This window comes from Phyllostomus hastatus, unplaced genomic scaffold, assembly GCF_019186645.2.
Source record: "Phyllostomus hastatus isolate PE091 unplaced genomic scaffold, TTU_PhHast_1.1 phas_scaffold_78, whole genome shotgun sequence".
Lineage (NCBI taxonomy): Eukaryota > Metazoa > Chordata > Mammalia > Chiroptera > Phyllostomidae > Phyllostomus > Phyllostomus hastatus.
The window spans coordinates 59,878,701-59,906,117 of NW_025334041.1; the positions used below are offsets into that span (position 1 = coordinate 59,878,701).

Genomic DNA, 27,417 nt, shown 5'->3' on the forward strand with positions numbered 1-27,417 from the left:
TGCTATCCAGGTGATTTTTGTTTTTTTTTTCTCCTTAAAACAAAAATTTTTGAAGCATGGTGGAGGGCAGCCCTATCTTACACTTGTTGTCCTGGTGTACGTCTTATTAGTGCCTCATTCACCCTTACGTGAAAAATTAACATGGTCACCCCAGAGAAGGGGGAAGAAGTCAGGGCACTTATTTAGCTGCTTATCAGTTGGTGTTTTTGTTGGAGGGTTATGAGGCATCTGCTATTTGGGCTTTTCCCATGCTGACAGGGCCACAGCTGCCTATTTTACAAGTCTGGGAGATAACAGTCATGCAGTTATTAGCTATGGTGCAATATTGACTAATTATAACGTGCTCTACAGTTCTGGTTTTTAGGAGAGAGCTTTTTATATTTTATTAGGAATGCTTTGGAGGTACATGCTAGAGTCTTTCTGATATTATTCCTCATGGGGCCATAATTGCAGTTATTTTTAATTATTTAGGGGAGATTATAAAATATTCCTCATTCCTAGGAATTTTGATCTGATAGATATGGGTGAGGCCCAAGCATATATAATTACCAACGAAACAAACAAAACACCCAGCAACAATACAAATCTCTGCCGGTCAATGATTGTCAGCTATGGATGAAGAGCCACTGCCACCACCTCTGGTCAAGGACCCCTGCCCTAACTCCCCCAGCACACACATAGGTGAGCATTCTGAGTAGTGAGGCCATTGGAAACATTACTCAAGAGTTCTGGCAGCCTCTGCTCAGGTCAGCTCTAGACAGTCTTTCCTTGGGCCTACGGACCCAGCTTTAACAAATCTGTTTTCCAAGAGAAACTAAAAATCTGGGTTTTAGAAATTTTGCACCCTCCTACTTTTTGGAATGTTCCATTAAAAAAGAGAACCACCCTCCCCCTCCCCCCGCCACACACACACACACACACACACACACACACACACTCTCCACCATAGGAAATGCAATGTCCCGTTTAGTCCGTGAATTATCAGGGAAAGGAACTTTGTTTTTTATTAGCAATTAGAGAGTGGTTTCTGGCCATAGAACTGCAAGAATTGCCTTAGTGAGATGCCAGGGTAGCCTGACATGGTAGAAGTGCAACCATAACAAGACAACGTGCAGAGGCTATTTTTAGTATGGCTCTAGTCATAGGCTCTTGTTAGCTAGTCAGTCTTCGAATTTTGTAACCTCACAGCCCAGATAGCTACACATCAAAAAATAATATGCAGTGATATGCACCATAAATTTAGGGATTTATTTTTCAATGAAAACTATTTGTTTTCTCTCTGACTATTGTCCTTATAGAAAAAAAGGAGATTGTTTTCAGTGCTTGGTTAGACAATCCCAGCTGGGCTCTGCCAGTAAAGACCTCAGAACTCAACGTTGAGGATGAGCTCTGATGAAGAGAAGCTGTGTAGTCAGATGATAAATGGAGAAATCTGGAGACATTTTTAACCAGTGCCTCTGGTTTTGCTTCTGCAGTCCTCTCTATAACCCAAGTTTGAACTTTGCACAAGGAAATAAGTCAGTGTTGGCACTGGCTTGGCTGTCCAGAGAACAGTTCCTACTTGTGATGTGTGCTGGGAGGTCCTTTTTTCAGAGGTACACTACAGAGGGACATCCTTGGGACACTGTTTGCTGCTGACCTGAGGGAGTGGAGCATGTCACCATTGCTGCAGCTTTCCTAGAACCACCATGTTGCCTACAAACCTCAGAAGATAATGCCCTGGCCAAGGTGGTGGGGGCATGCAGCCTGCCCTGCAGTGCCTGTGAGTATTTCTGTGCAGGTTAATTCAGGCTCACAAGGTCCTGAAAGGCAAACCATTCATCACCTCCCTTGCTCTCTGTCCAAATGACAGGGTATCGGAGAGGCCTCTCTGACCACCTAGTATAAAATAGCAACCTCCCCTTCCCAGCACTGCCTTTTCTGCCAGGTTTTCCCTGTAGCTATAAAAAAAAGTCAGAAAGTATTTCTAACAAAAGCAAATGTATTCACTTGTTTATTGCTTGTGTACCCCTCTTCAAATGAGGGCACAGACTTATACTTTTGTCCCTTTTATATCAGTACCTGGTAAATCAAAATGCTGGCTTTAGGGGCAGACCTCAGAGCCAGGACATTTTATAGTGAGGTAGCCAAGGTCTTGAGAAGTTAAGTGACTCATTGAAGGTCATAAACCAGCTTAGTGGAAGAGTGAGCAATTTACTCAGATAAACACCATTTCTTTTCACTTTTAATATCCTGAATTTATCTTAAGAAGGCAAATTTTGGTGCATTTGTGGCTTGAAGAGTTTCCATTTACTGCTGACTTTTTAGCTAGTTCCGTAGTGTAATTCTGAGTGCCTGTGGCTATAGGCTGAAGAGTAGCTTCCTGGAGCAGCAAGTCCATTGACAGATGTTGTCTCATCAGGGGATTGAGGAAAGGGAACAGGTGGATTTGGGCTAAGCCACAAAGCAGAGGTTTATATCCCTGGGAAGAAAGATTGGTGCTGGGCATTTCTCCTCCCATTCTCAGTTAAGGATCTTAAAAGCTAGAGTTAATTAGGCAATTGCACAGATTTGTGAGAGCTCAAGTTCCTTTATTCCATATTGGCTTCTGATTCCCTAGGCAGTTGTGAAATCTTAGTTCTCTCTCCCTTACATCATTTTCTGAGTCTTGCCCTTTCATACTGATAGCCTCAGGCTTTGCCTAGACCCTAATAACATTCTCAGGAGTTCTGCAGGGTGGGCCCTGGATAGTAGTATCTGTGGGGGTAGCAGCAGCATTTTTGGGTGATTACTTGGCAACTCTCAGATTTCTCAGGGTACCTTGGTTTCAACACCTGAGGCTCTGGAACCAGTCAGGTTGACTAAAAAGTAGAGGTAGGGTTGGGAAGAGTAGAGAGGAGAGGGCTTTCATAAAGCAGCCCACTGGCAGCATCCCTGTGCCCTAGGGGTTAGGCAGGAAAGTGGGTATACTTGTATGAAGGGATCTAGCAACCCTGATGACCAGATGCTTGTTTCTCATCAGCTTTTATGTCCTCACTTCCACCCAACTGCTGCTATCAATTACTGAGTGGGATGTGAGCAGATTCTGGAATGCAGACCTTAACTTTAAATTGCTGTGGCCTATGAGGAAATCTGCTGATCCCTTAGTGAGAATTCCATCTCTCTCTTTCTTACTAGCTGTGTGACCTTGAGCTAGTTTTCTAAACTCATGGAACTACCACATCCTTTCTATAAAGTGGGTATGCTTTTCTTTATGAGGTTGTTGCAAGAACTTCCTGTATTATGTGTTAAAGTATTTGTATACTTATATGTGCCAGACAGAAAAATAAATGTCTATTAAAAATACTTGTTGAAAGAATGAACACACAGTGGGTGTGTCTTTATTATCCTCTCCTTTATTGGGTGGAGGGGAGATTTATTGTTAGGAAGGAGGAGGAAGGGAGAGGAGAAAAATAGAGAGAAGCTTCATGTGGCCCCCACTCCACTTTGACTGGTCACTTATTTATGTATGTGGTCTTTGCGTGACCTTCTGCTAGGAGTGGGCAGAACAGTGAATCTATGACCCACTGGGTTACTGAAGCCTGGTAAAGTTATAAACCTGTTCCTTACTTTATTTACTTCTTTACAGTGTTTGATTATGATTCTTATTCTTAGAAAGCTAGAATGGACGTGCCCAGCTCAGAAAGAAATGGTGTATGTATAACATAGAGGAAACATCATCTGTTTTAATAATACGATCCTTTGTAATAGATCATTGTTTTTAACAAAAGATGCTTTGAGCATTTTTTGTTTTCAAATGCTGAGACTAGACCTCATAATATTTTCTGTGGCAATATCTCTTAAGACACCAGTGATTTGTTTTCATTTAACCAAATTAAATTTTGATGAACTTGGTGTGAGTTTGCATGAAGATGCTTTGACTTTGAAAACTTGAGTTAGAGGTATGGATGCATTATTCTGTAATAGATACTATCAAGTGGGATCTCAAAGGGAAACTAAAGGTTAGTTTTCACCTTTACTCCTTGTTGTCGTTGTTTTAGGAGGAGTAGAGGAACTATAAGTAATGAATGAAATATCTTGCTTGTGAACATTTAACACAGGCAAATGCAGAGTCGTATATAGACTTTGAGAACTAGAAGGAAAAACACAGCATTTCCTTGAATATCATTGTTTTGTTATAACATTAATGTGATGTTCTAGGAACATCTATTAACTCTTGTTTATATCAATTAGCCTGTGCTAAAACTTGTTTTGTTATATGTCGTTTTGCTTAAAGTCACAGAATTTCTTAACAGTGTTAAGTGAGGATTGCCCTCAGAGACCACATTCCAAGGAGGAATTATGCCTCTAAACCATGCTAGTGCTGAGAACTCAGCAGCAGTTAGGTTTAGGGAGACACAAAGCTGCTTATAGTTTGACTTTATGTAGATTCTGAGTATATCCATGTTCAAGGGCAGTATTATTTTAGAGTCAGCTTCCGGAAATACTGTGAAAAAGTAAGGAACAATTTGAAAACCTTAATTGAAGGTTGGGTTGGTGATGAGTAAAAGTTGACTGTGGGTGGATCAGAATGGAACCAGAATCCCTTACATCGCTTAATCTTTTGCCTTTTGATTTGTGTCTGAAACTTTCAACATTTTTCCTCTGAGCCAAGGAGAAGAATTCAATTTGAGTGCCTTAGTGATGTTTGAAGTGATATTTTAATATTGAAATTACACCATGGGTATAATTCTAAAAATTGAGTGTACTATGCAGTCACAGGGGAGACACATAGGAAAACTTCTTGGGGCTGAGGGGATTAGTGATGGGAGAAGGGAAAAGGGAACCTACAGAATTCTGTTTCATCTTTTGTTGACATTAAATGGTTAATGAAGCTTTTTATTAAAATTCATTGTTTTCTATATGATGCCTCCTAGAGTCCTGTGGAAGCAGGGCTGTGTGTCTCCAGCTTCACAGCAGTCAGTGTCATTTAGCCCTTTTTGGTTATGTTGTGCTATAACATTGGGTTCCCCAGTGGGTCAGTCATGAGGCCCAGCTCCCTTCCCTGATTTTTTTCTTACTTTCTCATTTGAGAAACTCAAAAGCTAAAACTATATATATGTTAAAAAAAAAAAAAAGACAGGATTCTTTGCTTTGGAGTAGGGACCTGTGATCATTCTACATGTTTCCAAGGGAATGTCAGAGAGTTCAGATTGAGAATTATATTCTAGTAAATATTTAATCATTTTAACATGTGAAATGAACTAATAAAGATAGAGTTTCTTATTTTTAATCATAAAAAATTGATAATACAGAAAAATAGAGGAATATAAATTCATTATTTTTAGTAGCTTCAGACAATGAACAAATGTGAAGTAGTATGTGCTTTATGTGCAGGTCTTGCTGTGTGAGAGCTCTTAAGTAGGGAATGTGTATTTTTTAAAAGATTTTTTAAATTTAGGAATGTATATTTTATCGGTTGCATCTCCATCAGTCACTTAACTTTTGTCCAATGCTGAATTAAATGACCTTGAGGAGTATAGTATTTTAATGTATCTTGACAGTCATGTGATTGAATTCCAGATCTGCCATTACCAGTTTGGCTAATTGCTAGCTGTTGAGTGTAGTAAGCTTTATCAACACAGTGGCTAAGGTAAAAAAAAAAATGACTTTAATGACATACTTGACTATAGAAGGGACTTGGAGTTTTTCATGCTACTTAATGTTCTGCTGTTATTTTAAACTAAAATTGCTGAATCTGAAGTCAGTAGGGTTTTTCAAGTAGGTAGAGGAGAAAGCAGTTGCAAATGTTTATTAAATATTAGTGATAGAATCTGAAATCTCCATTGTTACAGATGCTTTGGCATGAAGACTTGCCAGTGCTTTTTCTTTTACTATGAATGTGAAAATGGATATACAAATTTTTGTCCTTTCTGGTATTTTCAGGGCCCTTTACTGTTGGTACTTTTTAATTTTCCACTCGTCCTTTTAAAATGCAATTCCTCACACTGGGTACTGTCTTCCAGACACTAGCTCACAATTGTGCACACCTCAGGCTACTGCCTGCTTTGGAAGGGCACAGTTTTTTTTTTATCATGCAGCTTCACCAGGTATCTTTAAAAGGCAACTATCTTCTCTTCCCACTTGACCCGCTGCTCATCCAAATCCCTTGCCTGCTTCACTCCCTCTGAAGGAACTACGGTTCTCATGAACTTTCATGGCAGTATTTCTTCCCATGCATAACCCCATCATTTATGTTCATCCATGTTGTCTCTACTTGTAAACCTCAACTTACTTTTTGCAAGAGTGATAGCTCACCTAACTGGAACTTAACTTGCTGTCTGGCCTGTCCTGCCTCCTCCCTACCCCATCTGTTCTGTCCTGAAAATGACAGGACAAGCAAGTATGCAGGACCCAGAAGACTGCGCTCTTTTTTTTGTAGGACTCAGACTATTACTGCCTGATGTAATGTTCCTCAAGGCAGTCAATTAAATTGCAAGGACAGGATAGTAATTGATATTCATAATGATTTCCCTGAGCCATTAAGAAAAGCATCTTTACTCAGGATTTTAGGGTTGAGAAAGATTTCCATCCAGATTGGTCTCTTAAAGAAAAACGATGTGGTACATAAATTATTTCACTTTCAACTGTCTGCTAAGTCTGCTCTGCAGAATGACTCACTTATTGAGGGGTGGGCACTTGAAGTCTTACCATGCTATTTTGACTGTTCCATTCTTGGTAGAACTTAAGTGTACACATTCTCTGCTATTCTCCTTAAATGGAGTGCTCTAGATAAGGTAGCTCTGACCTAAGAAAGGCTAATTCTGTGTTGAAGCCTTTAATTTTAAACTTAAGGGAATAAAAACAGTCTTTTCATTACATTGCAAGTCTTGGCAGATCTCATCACACTTACATATTCCTGTGTGCTCTCTGTCCTCTCATCCACAGCCCTGATGATACAAGGCAGGAAGAGGTAAATAAACAGATGCTAATTATAATAAGAAGTAGTAGTTCCAAGGATAAAATGTGCAAAAATACAAGCCTGCTCACCTCTCACATTTGTTTTGGGCTCTGGAGGAGTATAATGAAAACAGCACTTGAAAAGTATGTTTCCTTGGGGTCATGTTACAATGCCTGCTCTGTTGTAAGGAGGTGTTTAGAAGACTGAAATGTCTTTGGAAGTTCTCTGATCTGTCTCCCAAGTTAATTATATGGTTCCTTGTCTCAGACATCTCATGAAGTGGTGTCCAGGTAATATGCCTTCTCCTTTGCCTGATTTTAGATTTTTTGCAGATGTTTCCTGGAAAAGAACACTCACAAGTGGGGCCTTCCTTTTGGGGGTTTGCAGTGCAGAACCAGTGAAGCCAGTCTTTGTTTTGGGGTGAGTTAAGTGTAGAGAACCTTAGAGTGGTCAGTGGGTGACTGCTGAGCTCATACCATTTATGACATGGTTATGTAGGTTCTTATTTGCTCTTAAAAATAAGGAAATATAAGAGGAAGTGGGTTGGAATTTTAAAAATACTAAAAAGGCTTTAGTTTTTAGACCAGTTTTAGGTTTCACAGCAAAATTGAAAGTACAGAGATTTCCCATATATCCCCATTTCCATGTGTGTGTGTATATATATATATATATATATATATATATATATATATATATATATATACAATCTGCTACCAGAGTGGTACCTTTGTTGACATTGATGAACGTGCATTGCTACATCATCGTCACTCAAAGTCTGTAGTTTACATTAGGGTTCACTGTTGGTGTATATTCTTTTCTTAAAATTTTTTAAAATTATTGATTTTAGAGAGAGAGAGAGAGAGAGAGAGACAAGGGTTGGGGGGGAACATCAACTTGTTGTTCCACATATTTATGCATTCATTGGTTCATTGTTGTATGTGCCCTGTATGTGCGGCTATTGAATCTGCAACCTTGGTGAATTGGGATGACGCACTTAATGAATGAGCTACCTGGCCAGGGCCTCTTAGTGTACATTCTATGAGTCTGTAAGTTTGGACAGATGGGTAGTGCCCACTGCACGAAGAGTAACAGGTACGTGTTTACATATTTGAGGGCTGACTGGGTGCTAAGGACATCGTCTTTTGTGTTTCTTACATGGAAGGTACTGGGAGATTACTCAATATTCTCTCCTCTTAAGTTCTACACTTCTTGGATTCAAGGAGATCATGATTTGGTTTCATGTTTGCAGTGCCAGTTTTAGGTACTCACGGGAGTTGCTTGATACTGTGCTAATAAATTCATTTCTGTCATCAGTTGAGAAAAACAAGGTTCAGTCATAATTTATTACCAGGGTTGGATTTGATCATGTGCCATGCGCTCACTGTTCTCAACAATAAACCTGTAAAGTGGGCACCACTCTTCCTTCCCTCTTTGATAGGAGGGAGCCAGAGGTAAACAGAGCTGCACTGTGTCCTGGTCTCAGGCTCTGTGTGGAGGAGATGGGGGGCAGACCCAGTCTGGCTAACCTGTGCTCTGGACTCCTGCCCTGCAGCTGCAGGGTCCTGCCCATGCCCAGGACACAAAATAAAGATTAGTGTTCTTTGTAGTGATGCTTAGGATAGTGCTGTAGTTACAAAGTCCCCCCTCCCCCCAAAAAAAGGCTGAGGTTACAGAGCCTATAACATATATAGGTAGATATTTTAAATGAGTGATTTTGAATAGACAGGTAGTAAAAGATATGGGAACACATATAACCTTTATAAATTATGACCTTCCTGGCACAGAGTTGGACTTCACTGTGTAGGCCTTTGAGATACAGTATCTGTGGAATGTCAAATGGCTTCCTCATTATTAGTGCAGTGTATAGACAGGATAGCATTTTCTTTCAGGATCATGGGTGAACCAACTGTGAATGCATAAATAGTGCCAGACTATTCTCCCAGGCTACGTGGGGATGGTAGACAGGGTGTGATGATGGGGTACTCTGAGGTGGCAGGTGAGGTGTCACTTCTGGGCTGTTGAGGCTAGGCTGACTGGGAAAACACACCTGTAGAGTGTGGCTGGAAGGGCAAGAAGGCAGAGTTCCCTGCTACATGGGCCATGCCCCTTCTCCCTGCCTGCCTCAGAGGCAGGACTTCCAGATTGCCTGAACTACAGATGGTACCCACAATCACATGGTAGCACTGCGGTGACTTAGGAAAGTAGCTCATGGGGAGGGTGGGGTTGGCAATGTCTACAGGTAGGTGAAATCTGGAATGAGGTGCCTGGCCTGTGGATTGTGTTTGTCCTGGGTTCCTGTTGCACAGGAACACATATCCTGCTTCCAAACTGTTGGGCCATTGCTGGACTCCATCCAATCATGGCCACATGTAATGGAGACTTCATTTTCTTTTCTAAAGATTTTATTTGTTAATTTTTTAAAGATTTTATTTATTTTTAGAGAGAGGACAAGGGAGAGAGAGAGAGGGAGAGAAACATCAATGTGTGGTTGCCTCTTGCATGCCCCTTACTGGCCTGCAGCCCAGGCATGTGCCCTGACTGGGAATTGAACCAGTGACCCTTTGGTTTGCAGGCTGGTACTCAATCCACTGAGCCACATCAGCCAGACCATGTTAATTTTTTAAAGGGAGGAAGGGAGGGGAACATCAATGTGCAAGAGAAACATTGATCAGTTGCCTCTTTCACACCCTGAACTGAACCGGGGACCTGGCCCACAATCCAGGCATGTGCTCTGACTGGGAATCAAACTGGTGATTTTCAGTTTGTGGAACAACACCCAACCCAGTGAGCCAGGGCTAGAAATGTAATTTTAATAGAGTGTCATTTTCACAGGGTTGTTTTTTGGACTGAGTTGGAACTTGAGTTTTGGAACTTGAGTTCCTGTGCAAACTTCCCAGAGCAAAAGGGAAGGATGTTCCTTCGTTCCTTAGGTTTTAAATTCTAAAGTTCATAATGTTCTACCATGGGACCACAATAGAGGCAGGCTCAGGGAAAACATGGAGGAGTTATTTCTGTTTTACATTTGTTGCAGAAGGCCCATTTTTCATAGTCCTTAAATAGATGGTGCTCAGGATATCTGGGTAGCTCTTTGTTAACAACTCAGCTGTGAAGTGACTAGCAGAGCCTTCATGATAAAGAGTGGATGGAGAGGAGCCAGACTGACAGTAATTAGATCCAATAAGTCTCATCTAGTGAGGGGAGAAGGACATCAAATTTGAAATATCTGGTGATATAAGTGGATAACAAATTTTTAGGTTCTAGGTCAGGAATTAAAATATAGCTGTTAAAAAACCTTAACTTGCATACCCACCCCTCATCATCTCTCCCTCTCTTACTCCCCCATCTCTCTTTCTCCCCTCCCTCCCCCCTGCACAATCTTTTTGTACATTCCTTTATTCTGGGTAGTTATTTTCCAAACTTTCTACGTTGGAACTATAAGGGGGCTTCAAAAAAGACTCTCAGTATAATTCTTGTAAAATCAAGTAATGGGTATTGGGAACCCTGCTAGGGAAAAATGACTATTAATCATTTTTGACAGCAGACAACTAGAGGTGCTCTGTGTGTGTGTGTGTGTGTGTGTGTGTGTGTGTGTGGTTTTTTTTGTCATTTCCTTCATGTGGAATATTAGGAAAGAAAGAATGTTCAACATGAGGTATAGAAGAAAACCTTTAAGTTGCTTGGGTTGAGAGGTAATGATAGGTAAATTCAGTCCTGGAAAGAAAGGGGAAATTTATCAAAACTCATTTGTTCTAAATGTTTTGTTTATCAAGTGTAGTTCATTGGTATTACCAGCCATCTTGTTCTGTTGAAAAGCACAGGCTATTGCATCATAATTTGGGGGAGAGGGGCAATACAGAAGAAATTATTGAAGTTTCAACCATTCTGTTCTAGTGATTGTGCAAAACAGTGGTGCCAGTTATCTTTCTTTTCTCTTTTTCAGGGTCGACATGTTAAAACAGGCCAGCTGGCAGCCATCAAAGTCATGGATGTTACTGAGGTAAAATGGGATAACAAATGTATTTAAAGAATCAACCCTGGCTGGTGTAGTTCAGTTGATTGAGCACTGGTCTGTGAACCAAAGGATTGCTGGTTCAATTCCCAGTCAGGGCATATGCTAACGGAACATGCCTGGATTTCAGGCCAGGTCCCCAGTAGGGCACATGCAAGAGGCAACTACACATTTATGTTTCTCTTCCTCTCTTTCTTCTTCCTTTCCCCTCTCTATGAAAATAAAATAAATGAAATCTTTTTTAAAAATTAAGAAATCATTAGATAAAGACAAGGACACCTGCCTGACCTCCCCCTTTCCCTCTAGCCCCAGGTAAGGGTATAGTTCTGTTTGGAGAATCAATCTTGAACAAATTGCCCTCCTGTGACATGGTTCATAAGGTCCAGCACAATAATTGGCGCAAATTGCTGCAGATGGTCCCTAAGTAAGTAACAGTCGGTAGCATTTTCTCTTAAAAAAAACAAAACAAAACACCACATCTGAGTGATGTCATCCTTGGCAACATAATGGACCATAATTGGAAACATCATCTCTCCTGGAAAAGAAGAGATTTGGAAAAGGATCATGGAGGTCACATAAATAGGGAGGTTGAGGGGTGTGGGGTAGGGAAAAGTTTCTCTAGGGATTAGACCACATTTGGACCATTTCTTTTATTTTTAACATGGAGAAAGAAAACAGATCCAGCCAAGTTCCCAGAAGTTTGAGAACAGAAACATCTGCAAGAATGCTGAGCGGATTGTTGGCAAAATTTAGTAGCAAAAAATGGTCACATGAGGATTTACTATGTAGCTTTTGGGAGAGAGGAGAAATTAACTCAGACAAAAAGTACCATATTTTGCCATGTATAATGTGCATCCACATTTTTGTGTGCATTATACACAGGTTATTATACCCACGGTATATAATCTTTATACTGATGTATAATGTGCATCATATTTTTCCCTCAAAAATTTGGGCAAAAAGTGAGCGTTATACATGGTAAAATACAGTATCTATTTTCCTTTGTGTGTGCATGTGTATATGTGTCTATTTTTCATTTTTAATAAATAGCCATAAATTATAGTGCACTAAATCCATCCTATTTTAAATTACAGTTAACAATTGAACAACGTGGGTTTGGAACTATGCAGTTTCACTTAATATGCAGATTTTTTCAATAAATATTGTAAATGTATTTTCTTAATCTTTTCTGTAGCTTATTTAATTGTAAGAATACAGTGTATAGTACATATAATATACAAAATATATGTTAATCAACTCTTTGTTATTGGTAAGGCTTCTGGTCAACAGTAAGCGACTAGTAGTTAAGATTTGGGGAGTCAGAGTTATAAGTGATTTTCAGTGGTTGATGCCCCTAACTCCCATGTTGTTCAAGGGTCAACTGTATTTCCATCATAAATTTTACTTTACACTCATGATTGCTTCTAATTTGTTTAATTATGAATAAGGTTTACTATCTTATATAACATATTCTAGAGAAGAGTTAATCAGCAACTTTGGGTATTTGGGATATCTTTAAATTAAACCATAATCTCCCCAAATCTGGGGTTTGTCATGGAAGGTAATGGCTGAGTTAATCTCATATGTATAGTTGAATAATTTAGAGAGGTCTCCTCCACTGCCTTGTTCTCCCCTTGGTCTCTAAAAATGTGCTCAGCTCCAGTATGCATATTTCCTAGTAAGAGTTAGAAAATATTGTTGCCTCTGGACCACAGGACAACCGGTAGAGCTTTATACAGGTATTTAATGGTGTAACATTTTATAAGGTGACTACTCTCTTTTCTCTGCCAAAGGGGATATGGAGACTTTATAATGAAAAAGTAACATTGCTTGGTTGACTGGCAGAAGATTCTTGTAACATAGTCTTAAATGGGCTGTGGCTGGGTACCTTAGTTGGTTACAACATAGTTCCAGTATGTCATGGTTGCAGGTTCGATCCCAGGTCAGGGCACATTCAAGGATCAACCAATGAATGTATAAATTAAGTGTAACAACAAATTAGTGTTTCTCTCTCTTTGTCTCTCTCTCTTTCTCTCCCCTCCCTCCCTCTCTAAAATCAATAAATAATAACAAAAAAACTACTGTGGACTATTGTGTTGTGTTATAGTGTACAACTCAGTGGGGAATTGGGTGCTTTCCATTTAAATATTTTTAAGATTACTTTAAAGAGTGGTGAAAGAGCAGCAAGTTCTAAGTTACTGTGATTTAAACACACAAGTTGAGTTATTTATGAAATGCTCTCTGTGAATGGAATGATCAGTGGCTCCTTCCTACCAAGCTCCTGTTGTGCATATTGCTGGTTCTGAATGGGGAATTCAGTGCTGGAACCTGTGTTCTTTGTCATCTGTGAGCACACTTCCTGACTGGTTACTGGCAGATGTATGGGTGCCATTGTAACGGTAATTTTCTGGAATTTTATGAAGCATTGGAAGTCCTGAGAGTTGAGTTTCTCTCCCCACTTCAGCCCGTGCTCCCCTGGCTGACTTTGCTGCTGTACTAGCCTGGCCATGCTCCTTTTCCCATCTCATGTGAACTCTAAATGGGGCTTGTCTTCTCTGTAGAGGGCCTTTTCTTCTAAACCTGGCTCTGATTGTAAGTGTAATAAATGATCACTTTTTTCACAAGTGTAAAACATAAGAAAGCATTTTTAAAAAGCTAAATTCTTACACTTTTACCACCTTACAATACCCATTATTGGGGCTTTCATGTATTTCCTTCCACTCAACTCTTGAGCACAGCTATAAAATGCATGGACAGCTGTGTGTAACACATGCTTTTGTATTCTACTTTTGTAGAGTCATATACAAAAGGTATTTCCTTGCCTGAAAAATCAGGCAATGTTGGAAAAATGCATTTTCAGGGCTCCTTTAAAAATAATTATGCAAAACCCATGTATTCAGATGAAATGAAAATCAGATGGCGAGTATTCAGAACAAATGCAAACTCAATCAACTCCTTACCACCTTGGCTTCTCAGTAATATTTACTGTGTGCTTTTCTATGCAGTGACCTCTGTGCTAGAGTATAGGGTACAGTGTGGACAGAGGACATGCGGCCAGCACCCCAGGAAACACATTGCTTGCTTGACTGGCCAAAGACTTTGCCAATGTTCCACATCCAGGGCCTCTCAGCAGCTGTTGTAAAGGTGTAGGCATTGGCCTGGGTAGGACCTGGGAGCAAGCCTGCATGAGAGAGAATTTGCAACTGGTATTTCCAGTTTCCACTCCAGCAGAAGGCACTGTTGGAGAGGGTTCTCTTGATGAGACCAGGATTCTGCATGGTTTTTGACTTCTCAATTTTGTCTCAGAAGCAAAAATATATGGACGCTTATTTTGATAAAAATCACAGACTCGTTCTGATTCTTGAGCCTGTTCCTGAGGTGAAATCAAGAGGCACCTACCAGTCTACTCATTACTGCTCAGGCTCAGAAGGCCAGAGAAACAGCATGTGGGAAGGGAAGTGTGTGGCTGCTGTCCTTTCAGCTGTCAGCTCTGGCAGTCCTGAACTGGTGTGCTCGAGGGCCTCTGCTGAGTCCACTGCACCTGCTTTACTCAATCACATGACCTGGAAGCCTATTACAGTGGGGAATTCACATTTCACCTGGGGTGAGGTGGTAGGGACTGTGTAGGAAACTAAGGGGTCTGGAAGAGATGTAAAAATCTCTTTTCTATTTCTTCTCAGATTTTAATCATTTTAAGAATTGATTATCTTTAGGATCTCAGAGGACTTTTTTTAAAGAAAGCATGTCATTTATCTGATTGATTGTGGGAAGGGTTTAAAGAGCAGGTTAATGATATATTCAAACTGGAAATGACCAGGTTATGTGATCTATAATATGTTGTTTTATTTTTGAAATAATTATAGAGTAACAGGAATTTGCAGAAAAGTATATAAGGAGGTCCCATGTGCCCTGTACCCAGTTTTCCCTAGCAGTATAACTATAGTACAATATCATAATTAAAGTTCATGTGCAAAACAAAATAAGACAAATGATTGGTTTTACAAGCTTAAGGATTTATAACAAATGAGGCTGCACCATTGCTCTGTGCCTGCCTGGAAGCAGGCCACTGGAAATTGGCATTCATCCAACCACAAGGTTTTCCCAGCTTGAGAGTGCATTCATTTGTATGTACTGTGTTTTGTGGGATACTTGAATTGGTTGTTTGAATCTTAGTAATTCCTTCATTTCAATCCTTGTGTCTTAATGTCAACTTGTGTTATTACTGGTACACATCAGGGACTGATAGTTTATTTCTTAAAGTTTTAGGGTCTCTTGTTATTTTTGAGGTAACACTCTGGAAGGGAAAAAGATGAATTAGTTAGATGAGTAATTCTGAATTTGAGGTCCGTACACTCTTTGAATAAGGTTTGTCTCTGAGAATTAAATTTTATGTTTTCATTTTAATAATTTCCCCAAACTTTTTGTTATGAAAATGTTCTTAATTACAGAACTGTTGAAATAATTAATACTTTCTACCTTTTGTGTAGATTCAACAGTCATTAATGTTTTGTATGTAATTGTGGCACCACCATAGGCCTTCACTTAGAAATACTTGAACATGCTTCTCTTAAAATAAAGACAGTCTTCTATATAATCATAACACTGCCTAAGAGAATAATTCCAGAATTCATCTAATGTTTATTCTATATTCATCTATCCTCAGTTATGTTATGATTGTTTTTGTAACCATTTTTAAAGTCATAGTCCAATTAAGATTTATACAGTACATATCTTAGCTATTAACTTGATTTTAATTTAGATCTTCTGTGCCCACCTCTTTGCCCCTTCTTTTTTTTTAAGAAATTGACTTTTAGAAGAGTGCAGCCAATTATTTCATAAAATATTCCATATGCTGGATTTGTCTGATAGTTCCCTCATGTTGTGTTTCAGCTTGTTCCTGCTGCCTGTATTTCCTATAACCTGGAAATTAGGTTGAGAGACTCAGATTAAATATTTTTAGGCAGGAACATCTCATTGGTGGTATTAGATATTTCATATTACATCACATTAGGTGCATATTTATTCTGGTTGTCTCACTGTTAGTGAAGTCAAGTTTGATAACTCAATTGGAGAGGTGACTGCTAGATATCTCCACTGTAAAGTTGAATATTGGATTTGTACTTAGTAAATAATCTCCAGGCTGATACCATGACACCAAGCGAGTATTCTGTTCAGCCACAACTTTTGAACTAATGCCTTTGACATTCATTTACCTGAGTTAATATTGAGAAATGATGGTTTTCAGATTCTGTCTTCTATATCATATCAGCCTATAAAGAAGAGTTTCCTTTCTTACTTACTCCCACCATTGCTTGTCTTCTCTCTTTTTCTAGATACTGCTCAAGACATGGTCAGTTTTACTTATTCAACATGTTTCCATCAATTAAAGCTGCTATGATTATGATTACTTAATCAAGTGGTGCCAAATTTGGCCATGGACACTCTCCTGAGACTGGCTGCTTGTAGCCCTTTGACATTAGTTTTGACATTACTTTTTGTCTTTTGGCACAAGTATATAGTTGAAGCTCATCTGCAAGAATGTGGAATTACTTCCTCTGAGGTGCCTTAGTTCCTTTTAATGGGAAATATATTTAGAAACCAAGTTTGAATGCTCAGCATTGCTGCTGAGGTGTTACCACATCTAGGTCTTTTCATTAGACAATATGGAAATATATATTTCAAAAATTAAGAGTTTTTCCTCAAGTTTTAAAATCTTATGTATTTTATATTTCTTTTTCCTCCTAGACTGAAAAAATTTGATTCATGATAAAGTAAAATGCATTTATTTATTTGTTTTATCTTTAAATAAATATAAACAATTTCAGAATTTTAATAACTACTACTTAACAGTGGAGTGAAGTTTAAGTTTAAGATTTCTCTGAAGTTCATATTGTCTTTACGTTATGTCTATTAAGCACAGTCAGAGTGCTGTGTTCAGAAGTTACTTGAAATAATTCTTTTCTCTGTAAGGTTTATTAGTTTTGTATGTAGCTAAATTCATTTACTATATTAATTCAATTATAGGGTTTGCTTTTTCTCCTGATTTAATTCTTGAATGTATAAATTATTTACATGGTTCACAAATCAAAACTATAAAAAAGCATGCATTTTGATAAACAAATAAGCTTAGGCTAGATCATCTATGTGACAGTTCACCTTATACCCATGTCTTCTTGCTTTGTAGTTGCAGTGCTCTTACTTGTGTTTGTTATCTCTTCAGGTAAATTAGGGTGAGACATTTCTGGGGTGGTGCAGAGAAAACAGAAGCTAACCTAATATTGGTGTTTACATCAATCGGAGGTGAAGGTGAGATGGTGCTATCTGGGGTGATGTCTCGTTGTAGCTCATCACTGCTGAGTGGGAGAACTGCTGCTCAAAGCTACTCTTCTGGCTGCTGCAGTAGTCTTTCCTCCACCAGGCCTTTGGGCATAGGATGGGGTTAAAGTAGCAGATTCTCAAAGTCTTGTCTCTGGACCAGCGGTAGCACCCAAGAACTTGTTAGAAATGCAGAGTCTCAGGTTTCATCCCAGACTCCTATAGTGGAAATTCTGGGTTGAAGCCCAGCAGTCTGGGTTGGAACAGGCTCTCTAGGGTGTGCTAATGCTCCATCGAGTTTGAAAACCCTTACTTTAATGGTAAGATGCTGCTCCCTCATATCTACAAGTCAGGAATTCTAGATCAGACACACTGGCAGCTCCTGAATATTAATGTTTAGGAGTACATTACTAGTTAGAGTTCAGGGATCGAACCCAGATCTTTGATTCTTAGTTAATCAAGTCTTTGAAACTATCAACAATTTCAAACATCGGGGTCTAAGCTGGTTTGATCTGGACCTTAAAGGATGGATGGATCTTGACTTTCTTTTAGTCTTATGACCAAAATGTGTGTGATAGATAATTGTGGTGTGTACCTTGGAGGACAGGCGCCTGAATTCTGTTGGGACACCAGGAGCCAGCCTGCAGGTTTTATTGGGTACCCTTTGTCTTGCACTGTGTTTCTAGAGGTGGGAGTATAAAAGCTACATAAAAATCCAGCCTTGCCTAGAACAGCCAGTAAAAACCTAGCCTCTGCTGTGTTGTCAGCAAGGGAGCACCCCTGAAAAGGAGTCACTCACATGTTTGTGTCTTTCCACAATGCCAGGTTTATTAGGGGAGACCACCCCAATAATCCAGTGGAATCACATGCAGCTGATAACACAGAGAGAGGAGCTTGCATGATAGAAGTGAGCAAAGTGAGCTTCTGGCACGAAGTACCAGTCACTGATGGCATCAAGCAGGTGTAGAGGTGTGAGTCGGTGTCAAGCCAAGAGGCTGCAGTGGCCACATGTGTACAGTGGAGTGGAAGTCCAGCAGAGCTCCAGGCATGACCCATGGTGTAGCTAAGCTTGAACATTGGTCGGCACCCTTGAGTTCTTATGGCCCCCCAAGGAGTGGAGGTCCCACCCATATCTGTGTCCAGATGGAGTCCTTATCCAAGTGTCCAGACATGTGGTTTTGGATTCTGGGCCTCTTCTAAGGACATTTCTGTTAAACCCCATTATTTCATTCTTGACATAGCAACTGCCATGGTTGACAGTGACTCTATATTGGGTTGCGAAAGGTATCCAAAATGCCCACTCTGCTCTTGCTTTATATAGACTGCCACCAGATTCTGTGGTAAGGGCCACAGCAGAAGTGGCCTAATGCTAAGCAGTGTGTATCACCTCTGGTGGACACCTATTTGAGCACCATCAGAGTGGGATCCACAGAGGAGGAAGACAGATTTCTTGCTCTTGGGTAGTTCATGCTGTCGCTAGAGGGAGCAAAATAAGCTTACTCCAGTGACAAAGCAAGGCTTTTGAGGCTTGACAATTTCACTGCCTTTCATTTGGAGGGAAGCCCAATGTAATGAATGTGCTGTTCTAGTCTAGACTTAAAATAAGAACAAAAGGAAGGGAGGGAGGGAGGAATCTCAGTGGACCTTGCGACCTATTGTTACCTTCTGTTGTTCCTCAGAGGACTGTTGAATGTGGCAGGCTTTCTCTTGCTCTTGGGTGGGTCCCACAGACTTGCACAGGGTTGTGCATGGTTGATGCCATCAGTGCATCTGTGGCACCCAGTGTGTATCCCTCCCCCAGTATTCTTTCTTGCCACATCTTCCTCTGCCTTCTACATTTCTTAACAAACTACCTGCTGTTTCTTATATACTGAGAGAGAAACTGATATGCCAAGTTTGTGGGATGCTAAATTTTCTTACTTTAGATAACTTCTAAATTTTAATGATCTTGATCTTTGATTTCTACTTCCTTACTTAGCCTTTCTGTAGATGAAGTCGATGTCCCACATGGTACACCTTTGTTTATTTTTAATATTGGTACAATTCCTTGAAGAAAAGCTCTTAAAATGAGTTAGAAATTGATTAAACTTTAGTGTATTTTAATTGGGAAGTATGATAGTTATGTCAAGAACTAATAGCTTCAATGCATCCTCATAGAACACAGCAGTGTTTCCTAACCTTATTTTCATCATCACCTCTGTAAGAAACCTTTTAAGATACTTTTCCTAATCACTCCATGAAAACATTAAACTCTCTATATACCTATTCATGTACTGTATGTATATCTTTATGCTTTATACATAAAAATGGTAGGTTTTTTCCTTCATCTTCTAGTACCACTTTCACTCCCTTGGATGGTAGATAGCAATTCCATTGAAAACACCTGTATAAGTAGAGTAAGCTGAACATACGACCTTTTATAGATGAGCCGGAGTAAGCTTTGTATTATTTCTAATATTTTCCTTTCAAAAAAAAAAAAACACTAGATACTAGAATTAAGTGGTAAAGAAGATCTGACTATAAAGTACACAGCGGATGAAGTGAATTAGTGATTTTTTCAGGACTTGGTCCCGGCATGGCATAGGCACTTGCTCTGATTCATACATCAGCTTTTGAGGCAGAAAGCATCTTTTCTTCCATCTGGATGAAAGAACAAAGGCTGGAACTCAGACACAAGATTTCCTAATACTGTTGCTTCTCTTTCCTTTGAGTCCTACCCATCTTTCCCCAAAGTAATATAAAGTTAACTTAGGATTAAGGTTGAACTGCTCAACAAACAGGGACCTGATGAAGTGTTTTAAAAATAAAATATGCTGGTGATGATGTGCTGGATAGAATGAATTTTTGTTTTGGATTCATTTGAATTTAAGAATGTAGCTGAGAATTTGTAAAATATGAAAATTCTCCTATTCGTTCTTATATAATAAGTAAATAAGCAGAGGAAGGTTTAGACTAAGTTAGCTGTATACCTCAGGTGCTTTCTGTTTTTCATGTTGATAAGTCTTCATTTTATTTATGAATAACAATAGTTGATGTTCAGAATGGTGATTGCCCTGTCTAGAATTCTGTAACTTGTCACCAGAATAGCACCTCAGTCTTCTTTTCTTTGGATCAAGGTATCTCTTAGTTCATTTTAGGAGCATAGCAGTGGTGTTCCGTCATCAGATTTTAATGTAGTGGCAACTAACATGTTGACATGCCCTGTTAGTTGTAGATTTTCAAATCTTTGATGAATTGAACAGGATGTTCTATTCTTGGTGGGCATGTGGATAAACTTATAACATATATACATTATTGATTTCATTGTCCAGGCAAATGATAGTAATACATTGTTGTAATAGAGGACTCTAGAAGATAATCGTGTTTTATAGCATTCTCACTTTTTGTAATAAAAAATTTCAAATTAATCATAGGTGTTATACACTAATCATAAATAAATATTAATAACACATGCTCTTTACACTTAAATTTCATTCCTCTCGGAAAGAAATTAAAACAGTCTTTAAAAATGATTAGTGGGTGGGAGGGAAAAGCAGAAAACTGTACTTCAACAACAATAAAAATTGAAAAATTAAGAAAATGATTAGTGGTTAGGAATGAGTACATTTCTGGATTTTGTTTTTAGAATTGTCACTAAACTAAAAAAAAAGATTCATCTTTTTATTCCTTTTTCCTTGAGACCTAAAAGTATTTTTCAAAGTGAATTTATAGTTTTTGAACTTCATAGAATGTCAGCCTCATTAAATAATGTTCTGGCTTTTACCCCAAGACAGCATTAACATCCTTTATTAGAATACAGCCTAGATTTAAATTTAATAAAGCTTCAGCTTCCTTATCTGTAATATGGAATAATAATTTCTACTTGGTAGACTTTTGTGAGAATTAAAGTTATATGATGGATGCACAGCGTACAGCATATTAATTTTTACACGGTGAGGTTTCTTTGTTCCCTTCTCCTCATTAAAGATATTAAAATAAAATAGCTCATTACTTTTCCTAAAGACTCTGACATACCCTCATGTCCTCCTTGCTACTGCTCTCATGGCTTCTGCCAGGTGCAAGTGGCCCTCGTCCTCCCTGTGTCTGGATCCCTGCAGACTGGAACATCAGGGGGCTTCTTTGTCTCCTCCAGGTAGAACTGCTTTTCCCCTTCCCTCTGAGCTGTCTTCTAGTGCTGTTGAATGACTACCTAGCAAACAGATTCTACAGGTTGATTTTATGCTTACAGTATTCTGTACTAGATTATAAATTCTTTAGGTTGTTCTTTTAGAGTTCTCATAGCCCTTTCAGGCTATGATAGACCCCTTCACATGGGTGGTACTGAGCTTATAGTTGCTGTTTCTGAAGAATGTCCTGGCAGTTTTAAAAGAGAATTTCCAAAAGTTTTTGAGCATGGCAAAAAATATGTAACATCTTTTTAATAAAATTAGAGACAGATCTTCTTTTAAAATGTGTGTAGTATATTTTTATTACTTTATAACCATACATTTCCCTCTATTGCTTTGTGCAGTAGCTCTGAATATTAAAAAGTAAAAGTATTATTTTTATTGAAAATATGAGAAAGGAGTAATCAGATGTAGTTTTGGTTCATTGGGACTGGAAGGGCAAATGTGAACCATAGTTTGCAGGGCTTTTTTTAAAAATGCTGTTCATGAAGTTACACTAATTCATTCACTTTAAACAATTACTGAATACTTACTCTCTTTAATACACATATTCTCAGATCTGGGGTGGAATAGAAAGATTATGCTCTAGAAGGAGCTGTTCTTGATCTCTTAGTAAAAACAAAGCTGGCTGTGAAAAGATGTTCTTTGTAATTGTTAATCAGCACTCTACAGGTAGACAGAACTTCCACATTTTCTTAGTTTAATTTCACCACTTAATGAATGAAAGGCATTTTTCTGAGTAAATAGTTGACTTAAAAACCACCCAGTATTTTGTATAAATTGGTAGTTTTAAAAAGATGGACAACTTTTTTAATAATCCCATTCATTACCCACCAACTTTATTTTATAAAAAATCATTTGAGGTAAAAGTGCAAAATTGTGTTTTTTCATTTTGACACCTCCTTTCTTGCTTCCATTCCCAGCAAATTTATTAAAAGGGATGCATATTAGAAGTTCAGGATCATCCTCAGGTCAGAGGATTCACTAGGAGGACTCATTGGACTCAGCACAGCTGGACTTCATCTGTGACTTACAGTACAATGGAAAAACACAAAACAGGAGCAGCAAAGGAAAGGGCGGGTGGGATGAAGACTGAAGGAATCTGGGCACTTCTAGAGGTCCTGCCCCAGTGGGAGTCATAGGACATGCTTTATTCCTCAAGCAAGGAGTTGTCACGACATACATGAAATGTCTATTAGAGAGGCCTGTTGGAGACTCAGTGCCCAGAGTTTTTATTTGGAGCTGGTCACATAAGCACCCTTTGCCTAGTACATACCAAGAATTTCAAACTCCCAGGAAGAAAGTAGGTGTTCAACATAAACCACATTGTTGACACAATCTAGGGAACAGCAAGCCATACTTACCAGTTCTGGGAGTGGTGGAAACCCTCTTGAAATTTAGGTCCCAGTTGCAGCTAAGGGCCAGCCTTACAAGCAGGCCTTTCCTGGGATAGCAGTCTCAGGCCTTAAGACCAGACTCTTCTGGCTCTGTAGTCATCACCTCTGACTGCAGGTCTGGTGTCCCAAATCTAACATGTCTCGTGAGTTCCTAGTCTTTTCTCATAAACCTGTGTTGTATTCAGGTTTGCCCTTTCTCATTTGGTGGCCACTCCAAGCTTCCATTTTGCTCAGCCAAAAAAAAGCCTTGGAGTCCTCTGTGATTACTTCCTTTCTGTCACATCACTCATCTCGCCTTTTAGGAAATCCTATTGGTGCTACTTTCAATTAATATCCAGTTTGTGTCAAAATAATCTTGGCCTGTGGTGGACGGTGGGAGGGAGTAGGTCACAAATTAGTTAACTGTTAAATCTGGGTTTAGGTATAAGAGGGTTTGATACACTATCTTGTCTGCTTCTGTATATTTGAAATGCATAACAAATGATAACAGCCTACGAGTGTGTAAGAAAGTATCACACACATGAATCTGACCCCTTCCTATTAGAACCTCTGTCACCCTGGTTTCAACTACGATCATGTCTTGCCCAGATTTCTTCAGTAGCACCTACCACATCTTCTTCCTGCTTGTTCACCAGTTTTTTCTCTGTAGCAGCTTAGTGATTTTTTGAAACAAACATCAGATCTTTTATCGGCTCCTAACTTAGGTCATAGTAAAAGTGCAGATTCTTATGGTTGTCTCCGGTGCTACTTGACTGGCCTCTCACCTGTTCTTTCTCAGACCTCTCCTGCTCCTCTCACCCTTACTCCGTATGATGCGATACCCTTTGAAATACGATAAATGGTGAATCAGTACAGTTGGAAAGAAAAGGTTTCAAATATCCACTGAAAGGTTTGCCCTTTCCACTGAAACACTTCACCTTTTAAAATGGTATAGCCTTTTTTTGGACCTCCTTAGCACCCCAAACCCATGTTTTTCTAAATGTCATTCCAATAACTGCTTTCTAGTTTAAATTATCTTTATATAGGACCTGAGTATAAATTCATAGCCTACACTAAACTGACCATATAATAAACTTTCTGGAGTTGCTTCTTTGATTAGTTTGTCAGTGTCCAGTGAAAATCTTAAGTGTACATGATAGTGTAAGAGGTTTTAGAATAAAAGTTTTAATAGTTTAATTGGAGAAAATTCACCCCCCACCCCACCACCAGCATCATACCAAGAGAAAGAGAGTGAGAAATCTCTAGTCACTTTGTACTAATCCTATAGAAAAGAGCGTTGAGTTTAGTGGGCTTGATCTAAAACAAGATTAGAGAGACAGCTAGTTGATTGGTTGAGTTTCTAGCACTGTTGTGGGTGCACTATTAAGCCACAGGTGGCCCTGAAGCAGTGTGGGAAACTAGTCTCTCCCAGAGTAGAAGGGCTGCCCATTGGTGAATGTGCAGGCACAGGCAGGCAGTCCTCCTATTGCTCCCCATTGCACCTTGTATCTTAGCTATACCACAGATAGACTCTACCCCCAGGTCAGTGATTCTCAACCAGTGTGTCACGAGAATTTTTAAAACATGCACTACTTGACCATTTAGTGAAATAGAAAAATGACAATAGCCAACATAATAATAGTTAGCCATCTTGTGTGAATGAATCAAAATTATATCTATTTTTTTTCAGATAGGCAAAAAATACATATTTTGGTGCCCACAAAATTTTAATAATTAGTTTATGTGTGCCATAAGATGAAAAATGTTGAAAATTGCTGCCTTAGATTTTAACTCTGCATGCTAACATGGCATGACAAAGCCCAAATAATACTGTCACTATATCCTGCCCCAAAGGTTCTATTTTAATTATTCACTTTACAGATTTACCCTTGTCTCCTTGCATCTTGGACATTATATGGAGTTTAGTATGTGTTAGAGGTTGAAGACTCCCTGGTTATTTGTTTCTCCTTAAGTTGTTTAGAAAGAAGGTGAAAACACTTTTTTTTGGAAAATGACTGTAGAGATGTTTTTGTTCAACAGAGGATGGGATGAGAAAACTGTTGAGTCAGGAGGTATTAAGATTTGGAACTCCAGAGTGAAGCAGCAGCATCTGTGGTCGTTGGTTTGCCTGACTCTCCGTGTAACCTGGTACACAGAGAGTGATAGAGCTCACACAGTACTAGCTGCCCTCTCACTGCCTTCCCTTACCTCTCAGCTAACCTGACATGGCACTTCTTTATGATAGTTTGAGTGAACCAATACCATGCCTTGCTATGTTTGTGTGAGTGTGTTGTAATAAATAATACCATGGTTTACAGGCTGTGTGTGTTATAGTCCAGAGACAAAAGAGACAAGAGGATGGGTAACATTTGTGATCCAAGATGTTTCTTCACACTGAAGTTCAACAAAATGAGTTATTCTTTTCTTTAGGAAAAGCCAACTGCCTTGCCAGTGACCACCAGTCCCAGCTATTTACCTCTGTTTTTCTTTTCCCCAGTGGAAGGATGGAGATCAGATGCCTGTTTCTGCTTCCTCCCTGGTTAGGGCTGGAAATAACTGAGGATGAGTGCTGTGTGGTGTGGGTCAGCGTGTGGGATTGTGGCCTGAGAACTAGGAGAGAGGGAGGGACTGCTGGTTTCCTGCAGATGCTAGGGCTTTGCATCTTCCTCCTGCCCAAGGGACCCCACCATTGGTTCTAATGCAGTCACAGCTGATGCTGCTTCAAGTAAAGCAGAGGTTATCACAGATAGTGAATGTTTTCTTAACTGCTCTAATCAGGTTAGTTTAGAAGTTCAAGGTCTTTCAGGCCTTGGAATTTCACTGGTTAGTTCTGTTTATCTGGATGGTAAGAAAATTAAAATTTATTCTCTTCTTCCACCAAGAAAACTTTAGTGCACTTCCAGTGCTAAGTTTTATGGTGTAAAAATTATAGCTTAATAAAGCAGTTGAAACAAAAATTTTAAATGACTTCTAGGGTATTTTTTATTTAGGTAAGGGAGATATTTTAGAGAGAAAAATAGAGAAAAGAAAAGATGAAAAAAGTATTTCATAATTTTGTCACCTTGACTTAATTATTAACATGTTAATGTATATTTGTGTAGTTGTGTGTATAGAGACCTATGAGTATATATGCATATGAATGTAAAATTACTTTTAAAGTAATAAGGTAGCCTTTGCTCTAGTATTAAAAGGAATGCACTCATCTAGGAAACTTATTTTCCTTAGAATGCCCCCCCACCCCTGGATAATTGTAGTTGACTTTTTGGTGTGCTTTAAGTCTTTTGTGGATAAAAGTGATTTCCTTTTGCTGCTAATCACTTAGAGCACTAACAGTGAATATGTGTGTATCTGCATGGTTATACTAGTTTAAAAATAACCTTGTATTTATTCTAGGAAGGTTCTCTTAAATAATTTGGAGGGTGAATTCCTTAGCCTTGGCTAGTCTCAACCATATACTTCATTTAACTTTCTTTTAATCACCACCTTGCAATGCACTTCTGCCTTTAAGTTTGTTAAGAGTGCCATGTACTTTTCATACAGTGGCCCTTCTTCTGTCCATAGACTCTGTGCACAGTGCGGCTCTTAGGTTGTAAACTACTGCAGAACAAGCCAATGTAAGTAATTTCATAGTACTGTGTGACTTGAAGCACATTTTATATTTATCTGTTTTTTTATGTTTGTTTTCCAATTGACCTACAAGATCTTGAAAGGGGGGCACTAATCTGTATGTAATAGTTACCTAATCATTGTATTTTCCTTGACAGGCACTCCTTAAATGACAAGGTATTTTTCATTATTTTATTATCTTAACTCATCTAAGTATTAAACTGAAGTTAGTGAAATGAAGCAGTATATGACTTACTTTTTGTAAGCCTAATGACTGCTTCAAATTTATGTACTATGTGGTACCAATTTGATAGCTTCTGTATTTCTAATGATACTTGATTTCGGTCTTCCATTAGTTGTTTAATTGAGGTGATTTAGTCCCAGTATTTGTTTATATATCATCTTTAGCATCTGTTGCTTCATTTGTGTGGAAGAGAAGATAAGTGGCTGCCACCTTGTCTCTAAGCTGGACTGTGACATCATATCTGTGATGGGTGGCCACAGCTATGGGGTTTCCATGTGTGCTGGGCAGCACAAACACCAAAAACATCTGGTATAAGAATGAAGTTCTCTTCTGTAATGGTATGAAAGTGATTTGGTGCATAATGGAATAATACCAAGTATACTTCCTGCACTTAAAGCACACAAATGATTCAAGAGCCCAAGATAGTTTTTTGTGCAGACTTGAAGATTTCAGTGCATTGAAAGTATCATCATCTTACTGTGTAACTATAAATCACTTAGTCCAGTGCCTATGGATATGTGCTAATTTTCTTCATTCTAAGTTTAAGAAATGGCCATTTTGATATAATAGGTAGCAATAGCAGAAGTGAAGACTTTGGCCAAACAGAGTAAATTAGTTTGATTCAAATCTCACAGGGAGTGCTGTATCTAAGATGTACCTCTTAGCAGTTCCAGCAGATTTTTCGAGGGGTGGTTTGAGTGTTTTTTCTTTATATAGATATTTAATGTGTATGCATTAACTTAATTATATTTATGTTACATATTGTGAATTTATACATACTA

The 27,417-nt window shown here is 38.9% G+C and overlaps 1 protein-coding gene across 42 annotated transcripts in view; it reads left to right on the plus strand.

Moving 5' to 3' along the window:
* The window catches only part of MAP4K4 (mitogen-activated protein kinase kinase kinase kinase 4), a 198,302-nt gene that overhangs the window by 69,284 nt on the left and 101,601 nt on the right, over positions 1-27,417 (plus strand). For all 42 annotated transcript variants that reach the window (XM_045827882.1, XM_045827881.1, XM_045827870.1 and 39 more), the window contains one exon: positions 10,860-10,916. In XM_045827882.1, coding sequence (XP_045683838.1) covers positions 10,860-10,916 — 57 coding nt within the window. The remainder of the gene's footprint in view (positions 1-10,859; positions 10,917-27,417) is intronic.